This window comes from Moschus berezovskii, chromosome 1 (assembly GCF_049115385.1).
Source record: "Moschus berezovskii isolate FMDL1 chromosome 1, NW_MosBer_1.0, whole genome shotgun sequence".
Classification (NCBI taxonomy): Eukaryota; Metazoa; Chordata; class Mammalia; order Artiodactyla; family Moschidae; genus Moschus; species Moschus berezovskii.
Genome location: NC_142460.1, coordinates 129,981,586 through 130,004,886, shown reverse-complemented (window position 1 = coordinate 130,004,886; position 23,301 = coordinate 129,981,586). Strand labels below are relative to the sequence as shown.

Below are 23,301 nucleotides of genomic sequence, written 5' to 3'. Positions count from 1 at the left end.
CCTGAGTTTAATTTATATATGCTTAATTACAGGTATCTAAACAAATCATGGGCTTCCCTGGTGGCTCAGATGGTAAAGAATCTACCTGTAATCTACCTCGGGAGACCTAGGTTCAATCCCTGGGTTGGGAAAATGCCCTGGAGGAGGGCATGGCAACCCATTCCAGCATTCTTGCCTGGCGTGCTACATGCCATGAGATTGCAAAGAGTTGGACACAACTGAGCGACTAAGCACAGCACAGCACAAACAAATCATATATTTATAAATTAAAAGATTCATTGGGCCTGCTTTTGCTGCATGATTTCAAAGAACATTTTCAGGGTATAAGTGGTATGGAAGGACTTTGACTAAAGGCAGGAAGAACCAGTCCTCTTCCCTAGCTTCTTCCCCTTCTGTTGTTTCACAGTTCTTAGCAGAGTGTTCTGCATGCAATAAAAATGTAAATACATGATGACTGTATGGAATATGTATAGCATAATTCTACACAGAAGTGACTAATATGGAACCTCAAAGTCATTTCTATATCCTTACTCTCCAAATTCTCTATCTACTGAACTCTTAAACACAATGCTTCTTGGGAATTCCCTGGTGGCCCAGTAGTTAGGACTCTGAGCTTCCACTGCCAGGAACCCAGGTTCAAGTCCTGGTCCAGGAACTAAGACCCTGGAAGCCACACAGCATGGCAAAAAACAAACTAAAAACCCTGATGCTTCTCCTTAAAACACTTTTATCCCTTCTGTAGCCAGTGAATCTCCAGCACCAAATCCCTGACCTATTAACTGGTCTCCTTGGCTCTAATTTATTAGTGGCTGAATAAAAGTTACAGATGACATAATAACACCATAACATCAATAATGACAACTGCTCTTTACTGTGTACACTCAGTATTTTTATTATACGTACTGTCCTATGTACTTTGTAATTTAACTCATTTAATCCTTACAACAATCCTATCAATTAGGTATTAGGATCACATTTAAGAGATGAGAAAGCTTAAGCTCTGAGATATTTTATAATTTGCCTAAAGTTACATATAGGTAATGAACATTTGAATCCAGGTGACTAACTCCAAAACCTATATTTCTATTACCTACACTATACGGTGTTATATCAAAATATGAAGAAAATGATTCTGCCTCTTCACACTGAAATCAAACATCAAAATCTCAGAAATAGGCTTAAAGGTTTTCCATTAATTTGTCCTACCCTAACCTGTCTGATGCTAGGAAAGGTTGGGGGCGGGAGGAGAAGGGGACGACCGAGAATGAGATGGCTGGATGGCATCACCGACTCTCATGTCCACCGAGTCGGTGATGCCATCCAGCCATCTCATTCTCGGTCGTCCCCTTCTCCTCCCGCCCCCAACCCTTCCCAGCAGAACCTGTCTTAGGGTAGGACAAATTAATGGAAAACCTTTAAGCCTATTTCTGAGATTTTGATGTTTGACCTGTCTTAATTGGAGAAGGAAATGGCAACCCACTCCAGTGTTCTTGCCTGGAGAATCCCAGGGACGGGGGAGCCTGGTGGGCTTCCGTCTATGGGGTCACATAGAGTTGGACACAACTGAAGTGACTTAGCAGCAGCAGCAGCAACCTGTCTTAACTGCCACTATTGTTCTGCTTCCCTGTAATTGGTAAAATTATATACACCCAATTTGTTCTAAACATTACATTGACTCCCCCCAACCCACTTTAAATAAATATTAAAAGAATTCTAGGGTCTTAGAGAAAGTTCAAGGGTACTGAACAGACAATGGGGAGGAGGGGGAAGAAGACACTAGAGATGATAAAAAACAGTCTAAACAAGTTCTTAAAGTTTTATGATTTAGTCCCATTCTGTCTCAAATCTATACATGTGAGGCTGACTGTGTTAAATTTGGATTTTGTGCCAAATCATGTAAACATAATTATGATTTACTGATATAATGACAGTTGGGATAAGAGGGAAGTGAACCTTGTTGGAAACATCAACAGGTATTCCCTGTTATATAGTAAAGGCTGATAAAACCACATACTTAAAAGCCTCAACTATAACAAGACCACCCAGAAGAATGGGACTCCTAAGAAAGTGACCTCTTACTGAGCAGTCTGGCAGATCCTGGTAACAATTTACAAATGCCTGAGAAGTACCTGTAAAATTTTAGCATTTGGTTGAAGTGGTTTAATGATCAGTTGCTTTCCTGCTGTATAAAGAACCTTTTCTGAATCAGGGCCCCATGCTACAGAATACACTGGTGTTCCTGTAAAAAGAAAAAAAAAATGATAAACTTTAATTATCATGCTTTATAAAATGGAAACTGTTAGGAAAGTCAAAAAACCAACCTGGGGTATCATTTCATTTCCTCCTTATTCAATGGCCTACCCAAACTGGAGTATATAGCCTGATATTGAAACATAAAAGGCAAAGTAAATATGAGGTTAGGGGAAGTTCTGCTGCCTATCAAGTGTGGCTTTGGCCTGAAAGTTAGGCTATAGTACTGCCAGAATAAAGTTGACTCCACTTCCACGGGAAAAGTACAAGTTTGATTTACCCACCATACTACAAACAACAGTAAATTTCATACTGTTTTCAATTTCCTAGGATAGGATATAGTGATTCCTAGGATAAGAATCCTAGAGATAAGATTTAGATAATTTTTAATTCGATTACTTCACAGATTACCTAATATCTTCTGGAAGACTATGCTTTGTTTGAGCCTATTTTTTAAAAAATGAATATCCTATCAATTGACAGCATTGAATTATCTGTAGTCCACTGTCCGACCCAGTTACCTATTCATTAGAATCTATTCATTAGGGAAGTGAATCAAGATTATACAATTAATCTATAAAATATTAACCCATTTATATTTATAAAATCAAGCTTTTAAAAACTGTCTAGGATTCCTAAGTCAGGCTATTGTAGTAGCTGACTTGATGTGAATGAGTGAATAAATCTTTCAGGAATTTACATTCACAGTAAAATGAAATATGAATCTAAGGATTTATGAGCAATCAGTTCAGTTCAGTTCAGTTCAGTCGCTCAGTCATATCCGACTCTCCGCGACCCCATGAATTAGAGCATGCCATGCCTCCTTGTCCATCACCAACTCCCGGAGTTCACTCAAACTCATGTCCACAGAGTCGGTGATGCCATCCAGCCATCTCATTCTCGGTCGTTCCCTTCTCCTCCCGCCCCCAACCTTTCCCAGCATCAGAGTCTTTTCCAGTAAGTCAACTCGTCGCATGAGGTAGCCAAAGTATTGCAGTTTCAGCTTTAGCATCAGTCCTTCCAATGAACACCCAGGATTGATCTCCTTTAGAATGGACTGGTTGAATCTCCTTGCAGTACAAGGGACTCTCAAGAGTCTTCTCCAACACCACAGTTCAACCTTCTCTAATTCTATTGAGAAACCTGTATGCAGGTCAGGAAGCAACAGTCAGAACTGGACATGGAACAACAGACTGGTTCCAAATAGGAAAAGGAGTATGTCAAGGCTGTATACTGTCACCTTGCTTATTTAACTTCTATGCAGAGTACATCATGAGGAACGCTGGGCTGGAAGAAGCACAAGCTGGAATCAAGATTGCCGGGAGAAATATCAATAACCTCAGATATGCAGATGACACTACCCTTATGGCAGAAAGTAAAGAGGAACTCAAAAGCCTTTTGATGAAAGTGAAAGAGGAGAGTGAAAAGGTTGGCTTGAAGCTCAACATTCAGAAAACAAAGATCATGGCATCTGGTCCCATCACTTCATGGGAAATAGATGGAAAAACAGTGGAAACAGTGTCAGACTTTATTTTTTTGGGCTCCAAAATCACTGCAGATGCTGATTGCAGCCATGAAATTAAAAGGCGCTTACTCCTTGGAAGGAAAGTTATGACCAACCTTGATAGTATATTAAAAAGCAGAGACATTACTCTGCCAACAAAGGTCCATCTAGTCAAGGCTATGGTTTTTCCCGTGGTCATGTATGGATGTGAGCAATCAGTAAGATGTGTTTATTGAAATGGAAAACCCAACTGATTGAATCAACAGGGAGCAATCAGCAATCAACAGGGAGTAAATTTCAGTAAGATAAATGCTCTAATTGGGTTTCCCAGGTGGCAGTGGTAAAGAATCCACCTGCCAGTGTATAAGATGCAGGAGACTTGGGTTTGATCCCTGGGTCGGGAAGATTCCCTGGAGAAGGAAATGGCAACCCACTCCAGCATAGCTGCCTAGGAAATCCCTTGGACAGAGGAGCCAATAGTCCATGCGGTCACAAAAGACTTAGCAACTAAAACAACTCAGTGCTTTACAGGACTTTTTTTTGTTCAGTTGCTAAGTCATGTCTGACTCTTTGCAACTCCACGGACTGTAGCATGCTAGGCTTCTCTGTCCATCACTATCTCTGGGAGTTTACTCAGATTCATACCCATTGAGTCGGTAATGCCATCCAACTATCTCATTCTGTGTCATCCCCTTCTCCTCCTGCCTTCAATCTTTCCCAGCATCAGGGTTCATTCCAATGAATCAGCTCTTCGCATCAGGTGGCCAAAGTATTGTAGCTTCAGCATCAGCATCAGTCCTCCCCAAAAATATTTAAGGTTGATTTCCTTGAGGACTGACTGGTTTGATCTCCTTACTGTCCAAGAGACTCTCAAGAGTCTTCTCCAACACCACAGTTCAAAAGCTTCAATTCTTTGGCACTCAGCCTTCTTTATGGTCCAACTCTCACATCTGTACATGACTACTGGAAAAACCATAGCTTTGACTATATGGACCTTTGTCAGCAAAGTGTTGTCTCTGCTTTTTAATACCCTATCTAGGTTTGTCATAGATTTCCTTCCAAGGAGCAAGTATCTTTTAATTTCATGGTTGTAGTCACCAACTACAGTGATTTTGGAGTCCAAGAAAATAAAATATGTCACTGTTTCCACTTTTCCCCTTTCTATTTGCCATGAAGTGATGGGAACCAGACTTAAAGGACTTAGAAAATCTGATTTAGACCTAATCCAAAAAACTCCATAAGCATTCCTTCCATGGTATAGGTTAGATATTATCACTTCAGTTCAGTTCAGTCACTCAGTCGTTTCCGACTCTTTGCGACCCCATGAATCACAGCATGCCAGGCCTCCCTGTCCATCACCAACTCCTGGAGTTTACCCAAACTCATATGCATCAAGTCGGTGATGCCATCCAGCCATCTCATCCTCTGTCATCCCCTTCTCCTCCTGCCCCCAATCCCTCCCAGCATCAGAGTCTTTTCCAGTGAGTCAACTCTTCGCGAGAGGTGGCCAAAGTATTGGAGTTTCAGCTTTAGCACCAGTCCTTCCAATGAAGACCCAGGATTGATCTCCTTTAGAATGGACTGGTTGGATCTCCTTGCAGTCCAAGGGACTCTCAAGAGTCTTCTCCAACACCACAGTTCAAAAGCATCACTTCTTCGGTGATCAGCTTTCTTCACAGTCCAACTCTCACATCCATACATGACCACGGGAAAAACCATAGCCTTGACTAGACGGACCTTGGTTGGCAGAGTAATGTCTCTGCTTTTTAATATGCTATCTAGGTTGGTCATAACTTTCCAAGGAGTAAGCGTCTTTTAATTTCATGGCTGCAATCAGCATCTGCAGTGATTTTGGAACCCAAAAAAATAGTCTGACACTGTTTCTCCATCTATTTCCCATGAAGTGATGGGACCAGATGCCATGATCTTAGTTTTCTGAATGTTGAGCTTCAAGCCAACCTTTTCACTCTCCTCTTTCACTTTCATCAAGAGGCTTTTTAGTTCCTCTTCACTTTCTGCCATGAGGGTGCTGTCATCTGCATATCTGAGGTTATTGATATTTCTCCTGGCAATCTTGATTCCAGCTTGTGCTTCTTCCAGCCCAGCGTTCCTCATGATGTACTCTGCATAGAAGTTAAATAAGCAGGGTGACAATATACAACCTTGACGTACTCCTTTTCCTATTTGGAACCAGTCTGTTGTTCCATGTCCAGTTCTGACTGTTGCTTCCTGACCTGCATACAGGTTTCTCAAGAGGCAGGCCAGGTGGTCTGGGATTCCCATCTCTTTCAGAATTTTCCACAGTTTATAGTGATCCACACAGTCAAAGGCTTTGGCATAGTCAATGAAGCAGAAAGAGATGTTTTTCTGGAACTCTCTTGCTTTCTCCATGATCCAGCAGATGCTGGCAATTTGATCTCTGGTGCCTCTGCCTTTTCTAAAACCTGCTCGAACATCTGGAAGTTCACGGTTCATGTATTGCTGAAGTCTGGCTTGGAGAATTTTGAGCATGACTTTACTAGCGTGTGAGATGAGTGCAATTGCGTGGTAGTTTAAGCATTCTTTGGCATTGCCTTTCTTTGGGATTGGAATGAAAACTGACCTTTTCCAGTCCTGTGGCCACTGCTGAGTTTTCCAAATTTGCTGGCATATTGAGTGCAGCACTTTCACAGCATCATCTTTCAGGATTTGAAATAGCTCAACTGGAATTCCATCACCTCCACTAGCTTTGTTCGTAGTGATGCTTTCTAAGGCCCACTTGACTTCACATTCCAAGATGTCTGGCTCTAGGTGAGTGATCACACCATCGTGATTATCGTGGTCGTGAAGATCTTTTTTGTACAGTTCTTCTGTGTATTCTTGCCACCTCTTCTTAATATCTTCTGCTTCTGTTAGGTCCATACCATTTCTGTCCTTTATCGAGCCCCTCTTTGCATGAAATGGTCCCTTGGTATCTCTAATTTTCTTGACGAGATCTCTTCTTTCCTATTCTGTTGTTTTCCTCTATGTCTGTGCATTGATCGCTGAGGAAGGCTTTCTTATCTCTCCTTGCTATTCTTTGGAACTCTGCATTCAGATGCTTATATCTTTCCTTTTCTCCTTTGCTTTTCACTTCTCTTCTTTTCACAGCTATTTGTAAGGCCTCCTCAGACAGCCATTTTGCTTTTTTGCATTTCTTTTCCATGGGGATGGTCTTGATTCCTGTCTCCTGTACAATGTCACGATCCTCTGTCCATAGTTCATCAGGCACTCTATCAATCAGATCTATTCCCTTAAATCTATTTCTCACTTCCACTGTATAATCATAAAGGATTTGATTTAGGTCATATCTGAATGGTCTAGTGGTTTTCCCTACTTTCTTCAATTTCAGTCTGAATTTGGCAATAAGGAGTTCATGATCTGAGCCACAGTCAGCTCCTGGTCTTGTTTTTGCTAACTGTACAGAGCTTCTCCATCTCTGGCTGCAAAGAATATAATCAATCTGATTTCGGTGTTGACCATCTGGTGATGTCCATGTGTAGAGTCTTCTCTTGTGTTGTTGGAAGAGGGTGTTTGCTATGACCAGTGCATTCTTTGGCAAAACTCTATCAGCCTTTGCCCTGCTTCATTCCATATACTGGGTCTAAATTTCCTGTTCAGCTGGTGACACCTAGGATTGTCTTGATTCAGAGGAACCTACAAATGGCCAATGAGATGGCTCACCTCAGAAGATACTTCTTCTATTCTTCCGTTCCGTTCCATCGCTCAGTCGTGTCCGACTCTTTGCGACCCCGTGGACTGTAGCCTACCAGGCTTCTCTGTCCATGGGATTCTCCAGGCAAGAATACTGGAGTGGGTTATCGTTTCCTTCTCCAGGGGATCTTCCCGGCCCAGGGATCGAACCCGGATCTCCCGCATTGGAGGCAGATGCTTTAACCTCTGAGCCACTTAGTAACTACATTCTCTTGGAACATTATCTGGGAGTAGTCAGGAGCTGACTTGTAAATCTCCAAATGAAGAGTTCAACTCTAATAAACTCCCCAGAAAATGTAAATCAAAATTTCAGATACTCCAAATGTGATTTTTGGTAAGCACTGTAAGGACACATGGGAGTAAATTACAGGTTCCTTCTTTATTCCATTATTACAGTTGTAATTATTGTGTAAAAAAGTAAATTTATATATTTTAATTATCAATGATCAAAGCTTCATGAATACACTCAGTAAAATTACACTTTCCTCAGTGTATACAAAACTATGACAAAAGTCTACCCCCAAGGAAATAATTCAGTAAACACAACTCCCATTGAGTTATACAGGATGTGACTCTAGCCCTTTAGTTGTGGTAAAAGACATGGTTTGGGGTATAGGATGAAGAGCTAGGGACTCTTATGTCCTCTTTCACATTGAATCTGTGGCCCCATTAAGTCAGCTGTGTCACCATTTCCTTGTTTATAAACCTTATAAATCTTTAGAATACTTACCTCCCGTGTTGGGATGTGGAGATTATTCATTTCCTGCTTATAAGATAATTTCTTAAACAATAATACTGTTAAAGAAACAGGTATAGTAACTTAAAGAATAAAACAAAATAAGCTTATAGAGGAAAATTTAAGCAATTCCTTTGTTAAAATATGTGGTTTTTAACCACATTCCTTAAATCCAAAAACAAACAAGGAATTTTTTATGATAAATAAGCAATCCTATATAAGATCAGTATTGCCTTATTAGTTACAGCTTCCTAATCAGCAATATTCAAAATGTATATAACATCAAGAACTAAGAGAATGTGTCTTTACAGTCATTCTTTACATTTAGAATAAAATGTTGTGTGAAATTCCTATATATATGAATATCTTTATTGCTATACAACTTTGATTTAGGTGGTTCTGGAGAAGATTATTGAATGTGGATGAATTAGCTTCATAATGAAAACAATGATTTATGTTATAAAAAAATCCATCTCACTAGCTTTGAAACAAATCTCTAATATTTTTAAAATGTTTTTTAAAAACATTTATTAAAGTTACACTTCACTTTGCAAAATCACTATGGAAATAATAATATAGCCTTCAGGTTAAAAAACTTTACAACAATGAATTTAGCAAATCATGTAATGAGATGTTATTAATTTCATCTTTAACCAAAATGGACAAAAAAGATAAATAGTTCTATAACAATTGATTTCTTGCTTTTTATATTGGGAATTTTTATTTATGCTCCATTTCAGTTAAGACACTCAAAAAGATCTTGTTTTTCTGACTTTGTACACTAAGATCATGTGATCTTTTTGACATTTTTTAAGAAACCACATGCACCTGGGGTTGTGTTAAATGTCAGACCCTTATCTCTCTGTAAAACAAATTATCTAAATTCTTTCAACCTGTTGAAGGCATTTTAAACCACAGAAGAGGAGACAAAAATGTATTTCAATTGTTTTAAGGAAGTTCATGGTCAAATATACCATGTTTTTCACATTCATACTAAAGGTATCCCCTAAAATGTTGTTTTTGCATGTTTTTAAGAATGCTTTTGAAACAAACTCTTCACTATTACAATGAAGCATTAGCTATCTTTGTGTTGAATGCAGTATAGTTCTACACCAAGTGAACATAAGAAGGTAGAAAAGAATTTGGTGCTATATAAGCGCTGTCTACTAGTAACTACTACTACTACTCTGTAATGAAATAAGCAGCCATTTGTTATTGTGTTGCTCATGGGGGTAGGCACTTTATCCTTTAAAACCTAGTTAAAATACGCTGCAATATTTGCCAGGAAGCTTTTCAATTTTTTTGGTGGTCAAAGCATTCAGAATTCAAAAATAAAGAATTATTTCCATTTCATTCTATCTGTAGAGACATGTACTAACAAACAAATAATATCAAGTGGAATTTATTCCTAAAAAAAAAAAAAAACTTTTTGGCTGTGTATGTCACCAGGTCAGTACAGAGAAAAAAAGCTAAAATGAAGGCATGTGTTTCTTTACTTTCTATCCTCAGTCACCTCTCCCTTGGCGATCTCAACTTCCTTCATAGCTTCACCTTTCACTTTTCTTAACAGACTCTCACATTAATATTTCAGCCTTTATTTCTGAGTTCTACAAATTTCCATCTATTATCCCTCCCCATGTATTCCCTCATTCATTCTTCCTCTGAATTCTTCACCTCTTACAGGGTGATCCATTCCTCTCAGCCACTGAGAACTACACACTTTTTTCAACCACTCTCATCACCACCTCTATTCAAGCCTCACTGCACACTAGCAGAAAACACCTCAGTAACCTCCATACCAGTCACCCCAACGTAACCTCTACCTCCTCTAACTGATCCTACATCCTACTGCTAAGGTAATCTTCCTAAAGAGTTTCCCAGGTGGCACAGTCGTAAAGAATCCACCTGTCAAGCAGGAGATGCAGGTTCAGTCTTTGGGTCAGGAAGACCCCCTGGAGAACGAAATTCAACCCACTCCAGGATTCTTGCCTGGGAAATTCCATGGACAGAGGAGACTTGCAGGCTAGAGTCCATGGGGTTGCCAAGAGTCAGACATGACTTAGCGACTAAAACAACAAAATCTACCTAAAGAAACAGGCTTTATCTCTTACTCTCCTGCTCATCTTTTAAAGACTTTTATATGGCTATAGAACAAATTCCAACCAGACTTCCCTGGTGGTCCAGTGGCTAGGATTCCCTGCTCCCAATGCAGGAGGCCCTTGAGTTCAATTCCTGGTCAAGGAACTAGATCCCACATTCTCCAACTAAGACCACAGTCAAATAAATAAAAATAAATATTTAAAAAGAAAAAGTATAAACTCCATCCCCCTTCATTTAATGTCTGAGGCTATCTGGGTCTTAGTCTCTCTGGCAGTAACATCCCTCACACAGCCTACACTTGGCCTAAGGGGTCCGCTCCCCCTCACCTGACTCCCAGGCTTTTTGCTGGTCTGCCTCTGTCCTGATCATCTAACTTCCTCCAGAGCTCCGTTGCATTGCCAACAAGCCCATTTCCCTACCTAATTTCTTTATCCTTCAAAGTCTAGCTAAAATATGCTGCAGTATTTACCAGAGAAGGTATTCTGATACTTCTCTCCCCTCAAAGCATTTATCTCTGCCTTCCTGTCTTCCCACAATGCCTTAAGGCAACCAGCACAGTCTGCCTTGTGTTACAGTATTTATATTTCCTTTAGTAAATTCATTATAGGTAGCTTCCATGTTTTGTCATCTCTTTAATCCATTTGAATACAGTAAGGGAAATGTCCTTAAAGGTTTACAGTATTTCTCTCTTTCAATTTCAATTTATAATTAAAATATACAACGTAACACAAGATAGGACATCATTATAATTATTCTTGGCCTACGTATTACTTTTCTCTAATAAGGAAAAATAACTTTTGATAAGCACCAGTCAGAATCATTTTCAAACATAGTCAAATTCCATCCCTATCCCACTAAAAAACAGAATTAATGCTTCTTCTGCATTGGAGAAGGGAATGACTATGACTTTTTCTATCTTTATGTCTCCCTCCAATTATCAAGAAATGAACTCAGAAATTTTTCTGTTCATCAAGGAATAAGTACAATTAACATAAACATGTAGTAAAAAATCACAAAGTGTTTTCAATATTGTTTACATAATTCCAAGTCTTATAGTAATTCATGCTTATGTTATTTCATTTTTGTGTCAAAATTTAGTTTTTCTCCTCAAAGGGGCTCAGAGTCCCCCACTTCCACCTGCCTTGGTCATTTTACTTGAGACTTTAGCATTTAGCTCTCGGTAAATTAGATTTATAATTATCCTCAAAACTTCTAGCCTATAGTAAATCAAACAAACCTTATAAATAACTAGAAACTTTTCCTTCAGGGTTAATGTCATTACAACTTAACTTCTCCAGTGATTTTTCCCAGAAATAAAACAGGAAAAGTCTATGCTTATTAGAAAAGTGTGGGTGGGAACAATGACCAAAAATTCATAAATTAAAATCATAGTTCTATAGTGAATTTATAATTTTTAACCTAGAAAAAGATATTAGTTATTAAGCTGAAATACTAATGGGTTAACTAAAATAAAATCTACCTAATTTAGTTTTGCTCATTAATCTCATAATTAACATAAAGCTTGGACTGTGAAGAAAGCTGATTGCCGAAGAATTGATGCTTTTGAACTGTGGTGCTGGAGAAGACTCTTGAGAGTCCCTTGTACCGCAAGGAGATCCAACCAGTCCATTCTAAGGGAGATCGATCCTGGGTGTTCATTGGAAGGACTGATGCTAAAGCTGAAACTGCAATACTTTGGCCACCTCATGCGACGAGTTGACTCACTGGAAAAGACTCTGATGCTGGGAAGGGTTGGGGGCGGGAGGAGAAGGGGACGACCGAGAATTAGATGGCTGGATGGCATCACCGACTCTGTGGACATGAGTTTGAGTGAACTCCAGGAGTTGGTGATGGACAGGGAGGCCTGGCGTGCTGTGATTCATGGGGTCGCGGAGAGTCGGACACGACTGAGCGACTGAACTGAACTGAACTGAACTGAGTAAGAAGAATAACAAGATTCAAATAGGATAAAAATGATCAGCAATTTAACAGCATTTGATGTTAAGGAAGTAGAGCTGTTTGGAATGCTGGTGTAAAATACCATTACGTGATTCAATGAATACATAATAAAATTATCTATATGACATAATATGTAATTTAGCTTTTAAGAAAATCCTATTTATCCATTTATCTGGAAAGAATGAACAAAAAAAGCACCATCCATCCCTCTCCAAAATAAATACCATACACAAAAACTAACTCAAAATAGATTATAAACCTAAATGTACACACTAAAACTATAGAACTCTTACAAGAAAATACAGATGTAAATCTCCATGATTTTGGATTTGGCAATAGCTTCTAAGATATAACATCAAAACACAAACAATCAAAGAAAAAAAACAGATAAACTGAATTTCATCAAAACTTTTGTGCTTAAGAGATTTCCCTGGTTGTCCAGTAGTTCAAAATCCTCCTGCCAATGCAGAGGATAGCATTCGATCCCTGGTCCCAGATAGACCAGGATGGAGCAACTAAGCCCATGGCCACAATACTGAGTCCACACACCCTAGAGCCTATGCTCCGCAAAAAAGAGAAGCCACCAAAATGAGAAGCCCACATACTGCACAACTAGAGAAAGCCCGCACGAAGCAACGAAGAGCCCATGTGTTGCAACAAAGACCCAGCAGAGCCAAAAATAAAATAAATATTAAAAAAAAAAACTTCTGTGCTTCAAAAGATATCATCAAGAAAACGAAAAGGAAACCCACAGAATGGGGAAATCATATATCCAAGTTGCAAATCATATATCCAATGGTCTATTAACCAGAATACAAAAGAACTCTTACAACTTGATAATAAAAAGACAACCCAATTTAAAAATGTGCAAAGAATTTTAATAGATACTTCTCCAAACAAGATCTACAAACAGCCATAAAGTACATAAAAAGAGGCTCAATATCATTAGTCATAAGAGAAATGCAAACCAAAACTACAATGAGATACTACTTTACAGTCACTAAGATGATTATAATAAAAATATAGCAACAAGTGTTGAGGATTTGGAGAAACTGGAACCTTCATATATTTCTAGTGGGAATGTAAAATGGTATGTTTACTATGAAAAAATAAAACTTGAACAAGACTTTAATTTATTGATATGAAACTATATCCAATGCAGTTCACAATTCAAGTGAAAACAAGTAAGGAGCATATTGTAGTAGATGCAGTATGCCTCTGGGAATGTTTGCTGGGTGGCCGGAAGACAGGGGTAATATATGAAAGACAAGGGTAGTATTCAAGAGATAACTTTATACCCTTTTTTACACTTCAAATTCTGAACTATATGAATTAGTATCTATTAAAAATTTATACTTTAAGAAAACGTAAGCACTCCCTGCAAGGCATATACGAACAATCAAAATTTTATGGTCACTATTATTGAAAATTGGGAGTAGGAAATGGCAACCCACTCCAGTATTATTGCCTGGAAAAGACCAGGGACAGAGGAGCCTGGCTGGCTGTAGTCCACGGGGTCACAAAGAGTCAGAAACAACTGAGCACAAACACACATTATTGAAAATAGGAGTTGCAAACTCAAATCCCTTAAGAGGTTTATGTTGTGTTCTACTATGTAATATAAATGAGTAAACTATTATATGTGGAGTGTAAGAAAAGTAAGTTTAAAATCCAACTAAAAATGGCACAGTCACTATTGAACTCCAGCTGATTGTATTTATTCTGAAAAGTAGACTTAATGTTGCCAGTTCTTCCAATTTTTCAAGATACCAAAGAGATCCATAAAAGAATGTAAAATATCCTAATCTTTAATGCTGGGCCTGGACCATGCTAGTGGGCTAGATTCAGGACACAGGCCATCTGTGACCTTTGATGAATAATTTATGAATATATTGGGCTTCCAAACTTCCTCTGCAAGTTTGAGAATTCTAAATGCATTTTCTGTATAAGAGTCAAATAAGCAGCAATCTGTTTTCCATTTATACAGATAAATGACAGCACTGAACCAAAAGTTCTATGTCTTCTACCCTCTATCATTAACAATGTTTATGTTAAGCAACTTAGTCTAAGTTTCAACTTTAGACTTTGGAAAGTCCAAAATGGTAGATCCCAGGGGTAATTAAAGGGAAAGAGATGACTAGGAAGAATTTAAAGAAAGAAAAGGAGCCTTAGGGTGACAACTGGTGAAGAATCTCAGGCAAAAATTCAGATTATTGTAATGGGTAATAAGATAAGCTTTCAAAATTTCTCTGAAGATCTGTGTCTTTTCTAGACAACATATTTAGTAGAAAAGAAAGGAAAAAAAGGGTATGTATCAGTAGCAGCTACAACTGAAAAGAACTGCAGCCTCAGCTCCAATGGGGTGGTAATGACCTCTAAAAGAATTCTGTAGTTGCTTGTAAGTCAGACATCATAAGGTAAGAAAGCCAAATAATTAGCACTAATAAAAATTATAAAGCCAAAAGAAAATGCCTATTCTTATTAGCTTAAAATAAAATTTATTTTCTAAAGGTATACTTTATTACTAAAGAAACAATAAATTGACATTTTTTTCCTAACTGAAATTTACTCGTGAATGTTTCCATGACCTCTGAATTATTTTCTACTCATGGATAAATATTCTATTTGGAGATCATATGTAACAAAGACTCAACCTCAGCAGATAATCACTACATATCACTTATGGTTACTTTTGCTAACATTTGGTTAATGTGTAGCTAAAGAAATATAACTATTTTAACACTATCCTAAGAGTGAACATAATTTAAAAAATGAAATCTGCAAATTTTTGGAAGTCAGTTGTTGAAGATGCTTCACAATATGACTTTATCATATAATTCTGAAGAACAGTCTGCAAGTTTTTTGGCAATCTATCTCTGAAGCAGATATGTGCTCAAGACAACATTAATCTGACTTCTGGACTGATTTTATAGGCACTTCTTCCCAATGAATATGGAAAACCAAGCTGCTGTTCTAAGCAGTTTTATTTTACCAAGTTTTGGATCACGTAAGTGTCTGTTCCCCTTCATTAGTACTGAAATCAAATGTGCAACATAATTCAGAAAGGGTGCTAATATTAAGAAGTTATTATAATTATTAAGTACGGAGATTGAATGTATTCTATTATTATTAGACATCCCATGTTACTTCAGATAGAACACGCACATAATGCTTCAGTTATATTAAAAAGAATCACTAGCCTATAACTCTATTTTTATAGATTCACTAACAAATAAAAAGTCCTTGAGTATTTCTTACATTTCTGGGCTCAAATAAAAGTCACCATGGCCCATCAGGAAACATGAAAGTAAGAGAAAAAAGTTTAAATAGAAGTAAGAGATTTCAGGTTTTGAACCTGACCAAAATCAATCTGAGGAACTACAGTAGACTGTTTTAATAGGAAAATGTTAAGACATTTATAATACATACCTTGATGAGCTAAAGTCGATCTTAGCATTCCAGTCTTTGACCATATTTTTATTTGTCCGTCTTCTCCAACTATAAAAAGAAAATAATAATTGATATTTTACCTATAGGAAATATATGTAAACATTACATTTACATATAAAAATCAACTCCATCTATACTAATGCACATTTAAAATTCAGACACAAGTTTCTCTAATTATATGTCATTGCTTCACAACTAAAAAATTTACCTGCAATTACTTTGAAACAATTTTATCAAAGTAGCCTAACTTTCATGACAATAATTGTTTTTCCTTTACTCTTGGAATATTTGTAAGTATATTATTCAAATAATGCTCTCATTTTCACTGACATCTCCATCCAAGAAGCACTCTAAGAAAAGTGTTTTCAGTGTGAAGAGTTAAAGCCAAATTCCAGGGTGTTGGGGACTGAATGGAGTGAAGTAACAGACTACTCTTTTGAACAGTTTGCCTGAAAAGGAAAGAAAGAGGAAATCGTAGCTAGAGTTATTTATTAAAGGAAGGATTTTTATTTCTTTTCCCTCAATTTTCAAGATAAATAGCATCTAAATACATTTACATGCTGGGGAAAAGAGGGAAAAAACCACTGGAAAAGGAGAAGTTGAAAAAACAAGCAAGACAAGAGACAACTCACTGATAAAAGTCCTACAAAAGGCCCAGGGGACAGGTGTAATGGTTTTCAAACATAACTACAAATTCTCTGTTATTCTCTCTTTTGAAGTTAAGCTTAATTTCTCTCTCCTTCAGTTTGCTTCTAATAAAATATGGTGGAAATGATGGAGTATGACATCCAAGGGTGAGTCATAAAATATATTGTGGCTTCCATCCTTCTTTCTTGGATCATTTACCCAGGGAGAATCTCCAGCGGTCATGCTGTAAGAACATTAAAGTAGCCCTATGGAGAAGTCCACACTGTAAGGAACTAAGTTAGGCCTCAGTCATAGAGTCACAGAGGAAGTAGGACCTCTTGCCAACAGCCATGTGAGTGAGCCATCTTGGAACTGTCCAGCCCCAATAGGGCTTCATATGACTGCAGCCCCATCCAACTTCTTGATTCTGAGACAGAAACACCCAGCTAAAGGCTCCCTGTCTCACAGAAACTGTTAGCTAATACATGTTATCTTAAGTCACTAACTTTTGGGATAATCTGTCATACAATAGATATCTAATATAACAGGTGAAGATGAGAAACCCTCAATAGGGCAGAAGATGGAAGAGAGATAGAAAAGAGTAAAGTTAAATGAGAAAATTTTGAATTTTGATGGGTCAGATGGTAAAGAATCTGCCTGAAATGCAGGAGACCCAGGTTTGATCCCTGGGTCAGGAAGATCCCCTAGAGGAAGGAATGGCAACCCACTCCAGTATTCTTGCCTGGAGAATTCCATGGACAGAGAAGCCTGGCAAGTTACAGTCTATGAGGTCACAAAGAGTCAGACACGACAGAGCAACTAACATGTGCGCACGTGGGCACACGCACACACACACATATTTAAATGAGAATATTTTGAATTAAAACTTACATTTACTCAATATTTGATTATTTCAAAACCTTCTTGACAGAATGTCCTCCATTAGCCATGTAAGAAAACTAATATGACACTCTGAATTATAACATTATATAGCAGTCTAGATCAATACTATGCCAATTACTTGCTATTAGACAAGGAAAGACACTACTGCTAAATTAAAACATTCTGTTCTTCTGGAAATTTTTCTTTAAAAAATGCATTTTAAATGTCATTTCTGCAGATAACTTACCTGTTACTAATGCTGTTCCTTCATAATTCCATCGTCCTGCAAGCACTGCTCCACAGTGAGCTTCCACACTTTTTTCCACTCTTCCTAACTTAGAAATCAGATGAAATTTGCCTAAAAGAAATTATACTTGAGAAATCTATTTTATCAAATTAATTTATCCAATCAACAAGCATCTGTTGAGTACCAACTATTAGACTAGTCAGCATGGTGCTAGGCATCAGAGATACAGGGCAAATAATATAATTATTCTTAACTCTCGAGGAATGCACAAATCTATTGGAAAACAGGCACAAAAGCAAAATTATAAAACCTTGAAACAAGTGGTGTGACAGAATATATATATGATACTATGACAGTTCAGAGGGACAATAAAATTCTATTGGAATATGGTCAAAGGAACCCAAGAGGAATATCAACAAAGCCTTCTCTTTAAGCAGAATTTTGAAGTTTTGCTTTTTTTTTTTTCAAACGGTTATAGAAAAACTAGAAAAAGTTATATAGCCTGTTTTTTTAAAAACAGGTTGTAGAAGGAATTATGGAGAAGAGAGGATCTAAATAGTTGAACACTGTTAAAAAAAATAAAAAAACAACCGAGGCATATTAAAAAATACTGAGTTTATTTCCACAGAAATCAATTCCAATTCAGCAGTGCCAAACCTTAAGTGGTTAGGAATGCTCCACTGACAGGAGCTCAGGTAATGACAAAACTAAGGATATTACTGACTGACTATAGCTTAAAGCCTAGTTGGCTGTCTGTGACTGGTTGTCCTTTGGTTTCAATTTTGTAACCTTGAAGCATTCATTTATAGGCTTAGATTTTGACTTGTTGAGGTATACACCATTAGAGTCACCTCAAGTCTAAAGGCCTCCTTAACTAATTTAACAGACAATCCCAAATTTTTGAAATTCTTGCCTTATTTTACACTGTACCAAGCACCAGGTAGACAATAGGAAGCAGGATATTTGGTTGCTGTCATTGAAAGTTCACACATTTATAGGCAAACAGCAGAAGACTTACAACATTACAAGACCTAAGCAAAGTATATAAGAGATGTCAAGGGAACAAATCAACTATACAAAGAATAAGTACTATAGGAAGCCAAAACAACTGCAGTGTTGTTTTGAATGATCATGAAGTTTAGTAATATATACTATGTAATAAAATAATTAAGTAGAGGTGGTCCTCCATATTCAAGGGTTCTGAAATCCTTGGACTCAACCTACCAAAAAACAAACAAAAAAAGCCCAGAAAGCTCCAAAAACAGAACTTGAATTTGCCCTGCACCATCAACTATTTACATAGCATTTACATTGTATTTACAACTATTTACACAGCATTTGTATTGTACTAGGTATTATAAGCAGTCTAGAGATGTCTAGAGATGACTTGCTTCCCTAGTGGCTCAGAGGGTAAAAAGTCTGCCTGCAATGCGGGAGACCCAGGTTTGATCCCTGGGTTGGGAAGATCCCCTGGAGAAGGAAATGGCAACCCGCTCCAGTATTCTTGCCTGAACAATCCCATGGACAGCAGAGCCTGGTGGCTACAGTCCATGGGGTCACAAAGAGTCCCATGAAACTGAACAACTTCACTTTCACTTTAAAGATGACTTAAATTATATGGGAGGATGTGTGTAGGTTATATGCAAATACTATGCCATTTTATACAAGGGACTTGGCCATCTGTAGATTTTAGTATCTACAGGGGTCCTGGAACCAACCCCCTTCGATACTGAGAGCCAACTGTAAGTGGAATTAGAAATCCCCCCCCCAAAAAAAGTATATATTTTTTTGCTGTGAAAGAATAATGTGGCTTGCCTAATCAGATTTTGCCTCAAAGGATTTGTTTGAATTCATTTTTAACTTAAGACTTCTCAAGATTCTTACTAACAACAATTCATTAAAAATATATTTAAGTCAGATGCTTTAGGTGGCTTTAAAACGTTTCTCTGGAGAATTCTAATACAGATGGTTTTCAAATATTTTATACCTAGCATCTTGTGGTTATTTCACTGACCACCAAACCATTTCCATCAATAAAATCATTCCTCTATTTTATACACATTGCATATTATTTGTAGCTCTGTTGCAGCATTTTTTATTGGGCTGTGATTCTTTTCAAGGGGCCAAGACTTAGTCATAGTTTTATTTGCAATAGTGCTTTTACATAAACAGCATTCATTAAGTTTAACCAACTCAGTAACCATACTTAGTAACCTAAGAAGATTTTGACATTCTTTTTTTTCTCAATCTAATCATTTATTTTTTAGGCCCTCATCAATAAACTATCCCTTTCCTTCATCTAACCACCCACAAGTGCCATCTACTTTTCCTCATATTTTCAATTTTATATTTGCCTCTGGGTCATTTTTCAATGTAACAAGATTACTTTGAATTCAACTGTACCAGTACTCTCTTTATGAGACTAAAAAAATTAATTTGGATATACTTTTTTTAATGCATTGCTTTACAGAGAAAATATGAGTGGGGGTGGATTTCAAAAGAGGAAACTAGAAAGATGACATATAGTGAGTGGCCAATGTTTACTTTATCCAAGTCTATTTCACTAAATGTTAGCATGCTGCCTAACACAAAATATTCACATACTAAAATGCTACATGACATGAATGAATCTATCATAAAATAGATTAACCAAGCAACTCCTGAACCATAAATGAAAGGTCCATAAATTTCTTTTCAACCTATTTAGAAATTTTATGTACTTTGATCACTGATATTTCTTATCCTAAAATATGCAATCTGACTTTCTGACAAATGCTGAATTCTTACTTTCCACAACCTCAGAGAAGACACACACTGAGACAACTAAGGCCAGCTCTTTGCATAGACTTGGCACTCAATAAATCTTTGGCCTTTGTAGTTTGTCTGATTGTTACATATTGCTTGAATAGCACAAACCAAGTAAAGCCTAAGTATAAAACTACATATATCAAAAAAATTTTTAAACATAATTATTCCTTTAACGATTTTGGTTCTTCTTCCCTTCAGCTTTTCTATAAACTTTTTAAAATGCTAGACCAAAAAACTAAAGAGCAAATAAATTACATCTAATTATTTGCTAAGGGTATGGCTGGGAAGAGAATATAAACAATTCATTTATTTATTTAATTGATAGCAATTCATTGATTAAACAGTGGATGATTTGGGTAAAAAAACATGTATATTTACAGCCAAAGGTAAAAAATTTATCTCTTATTATTAAAGATAAACTAAAAAGAGGAAAATGCTATTTAAAAGAACAGAGGAAGTAGATTAAAATTATATGAAACACATTTCTTAAAGTTAGAAATGCCTTGAGAAATGTCCATGGAAACATGAGAAGGCTTGGAATAGGATATTAGAAAAACGGTCACATGAGAACTTTTACAGACTGCTTTATAGCAGAAATGTTTTAGCAGATGGTTGTAAAAAGCCAAAGAGATCAGTAACCACTAACTTCTGATAAAAAGAAATGAACACAAAAATTCTTTTTAAAGTGGGATTTAAAATGTACTTATTAACTAATAACAGAATAAAAGGTTTACTTTAAGATATTTAACACAATATATAAAAAATTCAACTTTCACTAAATATAATTTAAGGAGTGTTTATTGGATTTACAGGAGATTTTATACCAGAATTCCTTTACAAAGCAGTTCCCCTAATGCATTTCAAATAATTATTCTTTAAATATAAATCTTTTAACACATTGTGAAAGAAATATCGCCTCTAAAAAGTAGGATACAGCTACATGAAATAGTCAAAAAAGAGGTAATAATGGTGAAGAGAGAATTATTGGTGAGACAAAATACTTGGCAAGAGTCTCTTTATGTACTTCAGGATCTGCCCCCAAATCCCATGTTCGTTTGTTTGTTCGTTGTTCGTTACGACGAACACAGAAGATGGAGAGGGTATAACAAAGGGAAGAGTGATGAACTCCAAAACCTGTAACCTTTTTTGCCAGCCTTGAGGGAGAAAAGTCAACAGAAGAAAGTTGGTGCCAACATTAAGAGGGAAACTCTTAAGCAATCAATTAAATTTTGAAGAAAAAAATTTTAAGCATTAGGTTAACATCATACAAAGTGAAAAGGTCTAGCGATCTGCTGTACAACATTGTGGTTACACAAAATTATATAAATATATATGTTTCTCCATGTTTTTATTATATATATATAATTATTAAACATTGTACACTTAAAAATGTGTTAAGAGTGTAGATCTCATATTACATCTATTTTCAAACCAGAATAATACTTCTTTTTATACTATTTGATTAACAGAGAACACAGCATCCATAAATAAAATGATCTCAGATGTTAATCTGGTAGGAAACCCTTGACCAACCACCTTCCAGTGGCATTCACTTTATTCTGTTTTTGAATATTTTTCATTTCATTTTTCATTTTTATTTCTGGATTCTGTTTCCAGTCTCACTCTTCCACTTTTTTCCTCTGAACTAACATCTTTTGCTTTCCCGTTCACAAGATCCAGTTCAGTTCAGTTCAGTCGCTCAGTCGTGTCCGACTCTCTGCGACCCCATGAATCACAGCACGCCAGGCCACCCTGTCCATCACCAACTCCCGGAGTTCACTCAAACTCATGTCCATCGAGTCGGTGATGCCATCCAGCCATCTCATTCTCTGTCGTCCCCTTCTCCTCCGGCCCCCAATCCCTCCCAGCATCAGAGTCTTTTCCAGTGAGTCAACTCGTCACATGAGGTGGCCAAAGTACTGGAGTTTCAGCTTCAGCATCAGTCCTTCCAATGAACACCCAGGACTGATCTCCTTTAGAATGGACTGGTTGGATCTCCTTGCAGTCCAAGGGACTCTCAAGAGTCTTCTCCAACACCACAGTTCAAAAGCATCAATTCTTCGGCGATCAGTTTTCTTCACAGTCCAACTCTCACATCCATACATGACCACGGGAAAAACCATAGCCTTGACTAGACGGACCTTTGTTGGCAAAGGAATGTCTCTGCTTTTCAATATGCTAGCTAGGTTGGTCATAACTTTCCTTCCAAGGAGTAAGCGTCTTTTAATTTCATGGCTGCAATCAGCATTCACAGTGATTTTGGAGCCCAAAAAATAGTCTGACACTGTTTCCACTGTTTCTCCATCTATTTCCCATGAAGTGATGGGACCAGATGCCATGATCTTAGTTTTCTGAATGGTGAGCTTCAAGCCAACTTTTTCACTCTCCTCTTTCACTTTCATCAAGAGGCTTTTGAGTTCCTCTTCACTTTCTGCCATGAGGGTGCTGTCATCTGCATATCTGAGGTTATTGATATTTCTCCCAGCGATCTTGATTCCATCTTGTGTTTCTTCCAGCCCAGCATTCCTCATGATGTAATCTGCATATAAGTTAATAAGCAGGGTGACAATATACAACCTTGACGTACTCCTTTTCCTATTCGGAATCAGTCTGTTGTTCCATGTCCAGTTCTAACTGTTGTTTCCTGATCTGCATACAGGTTTCTCAAGAGGCAGGTCAGGTGGTCTGGGATTCCCATGTCTTTCAGAATTTTCCACAGTTTATTGTGATCCACACAGTCAAAGGCTTTGGCATAGTCAATAAAGCAGAAAGAGATGTTTTTCTGGAACTCTCTCGCTTTTTCCATGATCCAGCAGATGCTAACAATTTGATCTCCCTCTGCCTTTTCTAAAACCAGCTTGAGCATCTGGAAGTTCACGGTTCATGTATTGCTGAAGCCTGGCTTGGAGAATTTTGAGCATGACTTTACTAGCGTGTGAGATGAGTGCAATTGTGCAGTAGTTTGAGCATTCTTTGGCATTGCCTTTCTTTGGGATTGGAATGAAA

At 37.4% G+C, this 23,301-nt stretch overlaps 1 protein-coding gene across 3 annotated transcripts in view; it reads right to left on the bottom strand.

Annotated features, from left to right (window-relative positions):
• IFT80 (intraflagellar transport 80) overlaps positions 1 to 23,301 on the bottom strand; it is a 138,309-nt gene that overhangs the window by 92,091 nt on the left and 22,917 nt on the right. For 2 of the 3 annotated variants that reach the window (XM_055410678.2, XM_055410669.2), the window contains 3 exons: positions 17,488 to 17,598; positions 15,711 to 15,779; positions 2,130 to 2,239 (listed from right to left, as the gene is read on the bottom strand). In XM_055410678.2, coding sequence (XP_055266653.2) covers positions 2,130 to 2,239; positions 15,711 to 15,779; positions 17,488 to 17,598 — 290 coding nt within the window. The remainder of the gene's footprint in view (positions 1 to 2,129; positions 2,240 to 15,710; positions 15,780 to 17,487; positions 17,599 to 23,301) is intronic. The other variant, XM_055410695.2, reaches the window with a different exon arrangement.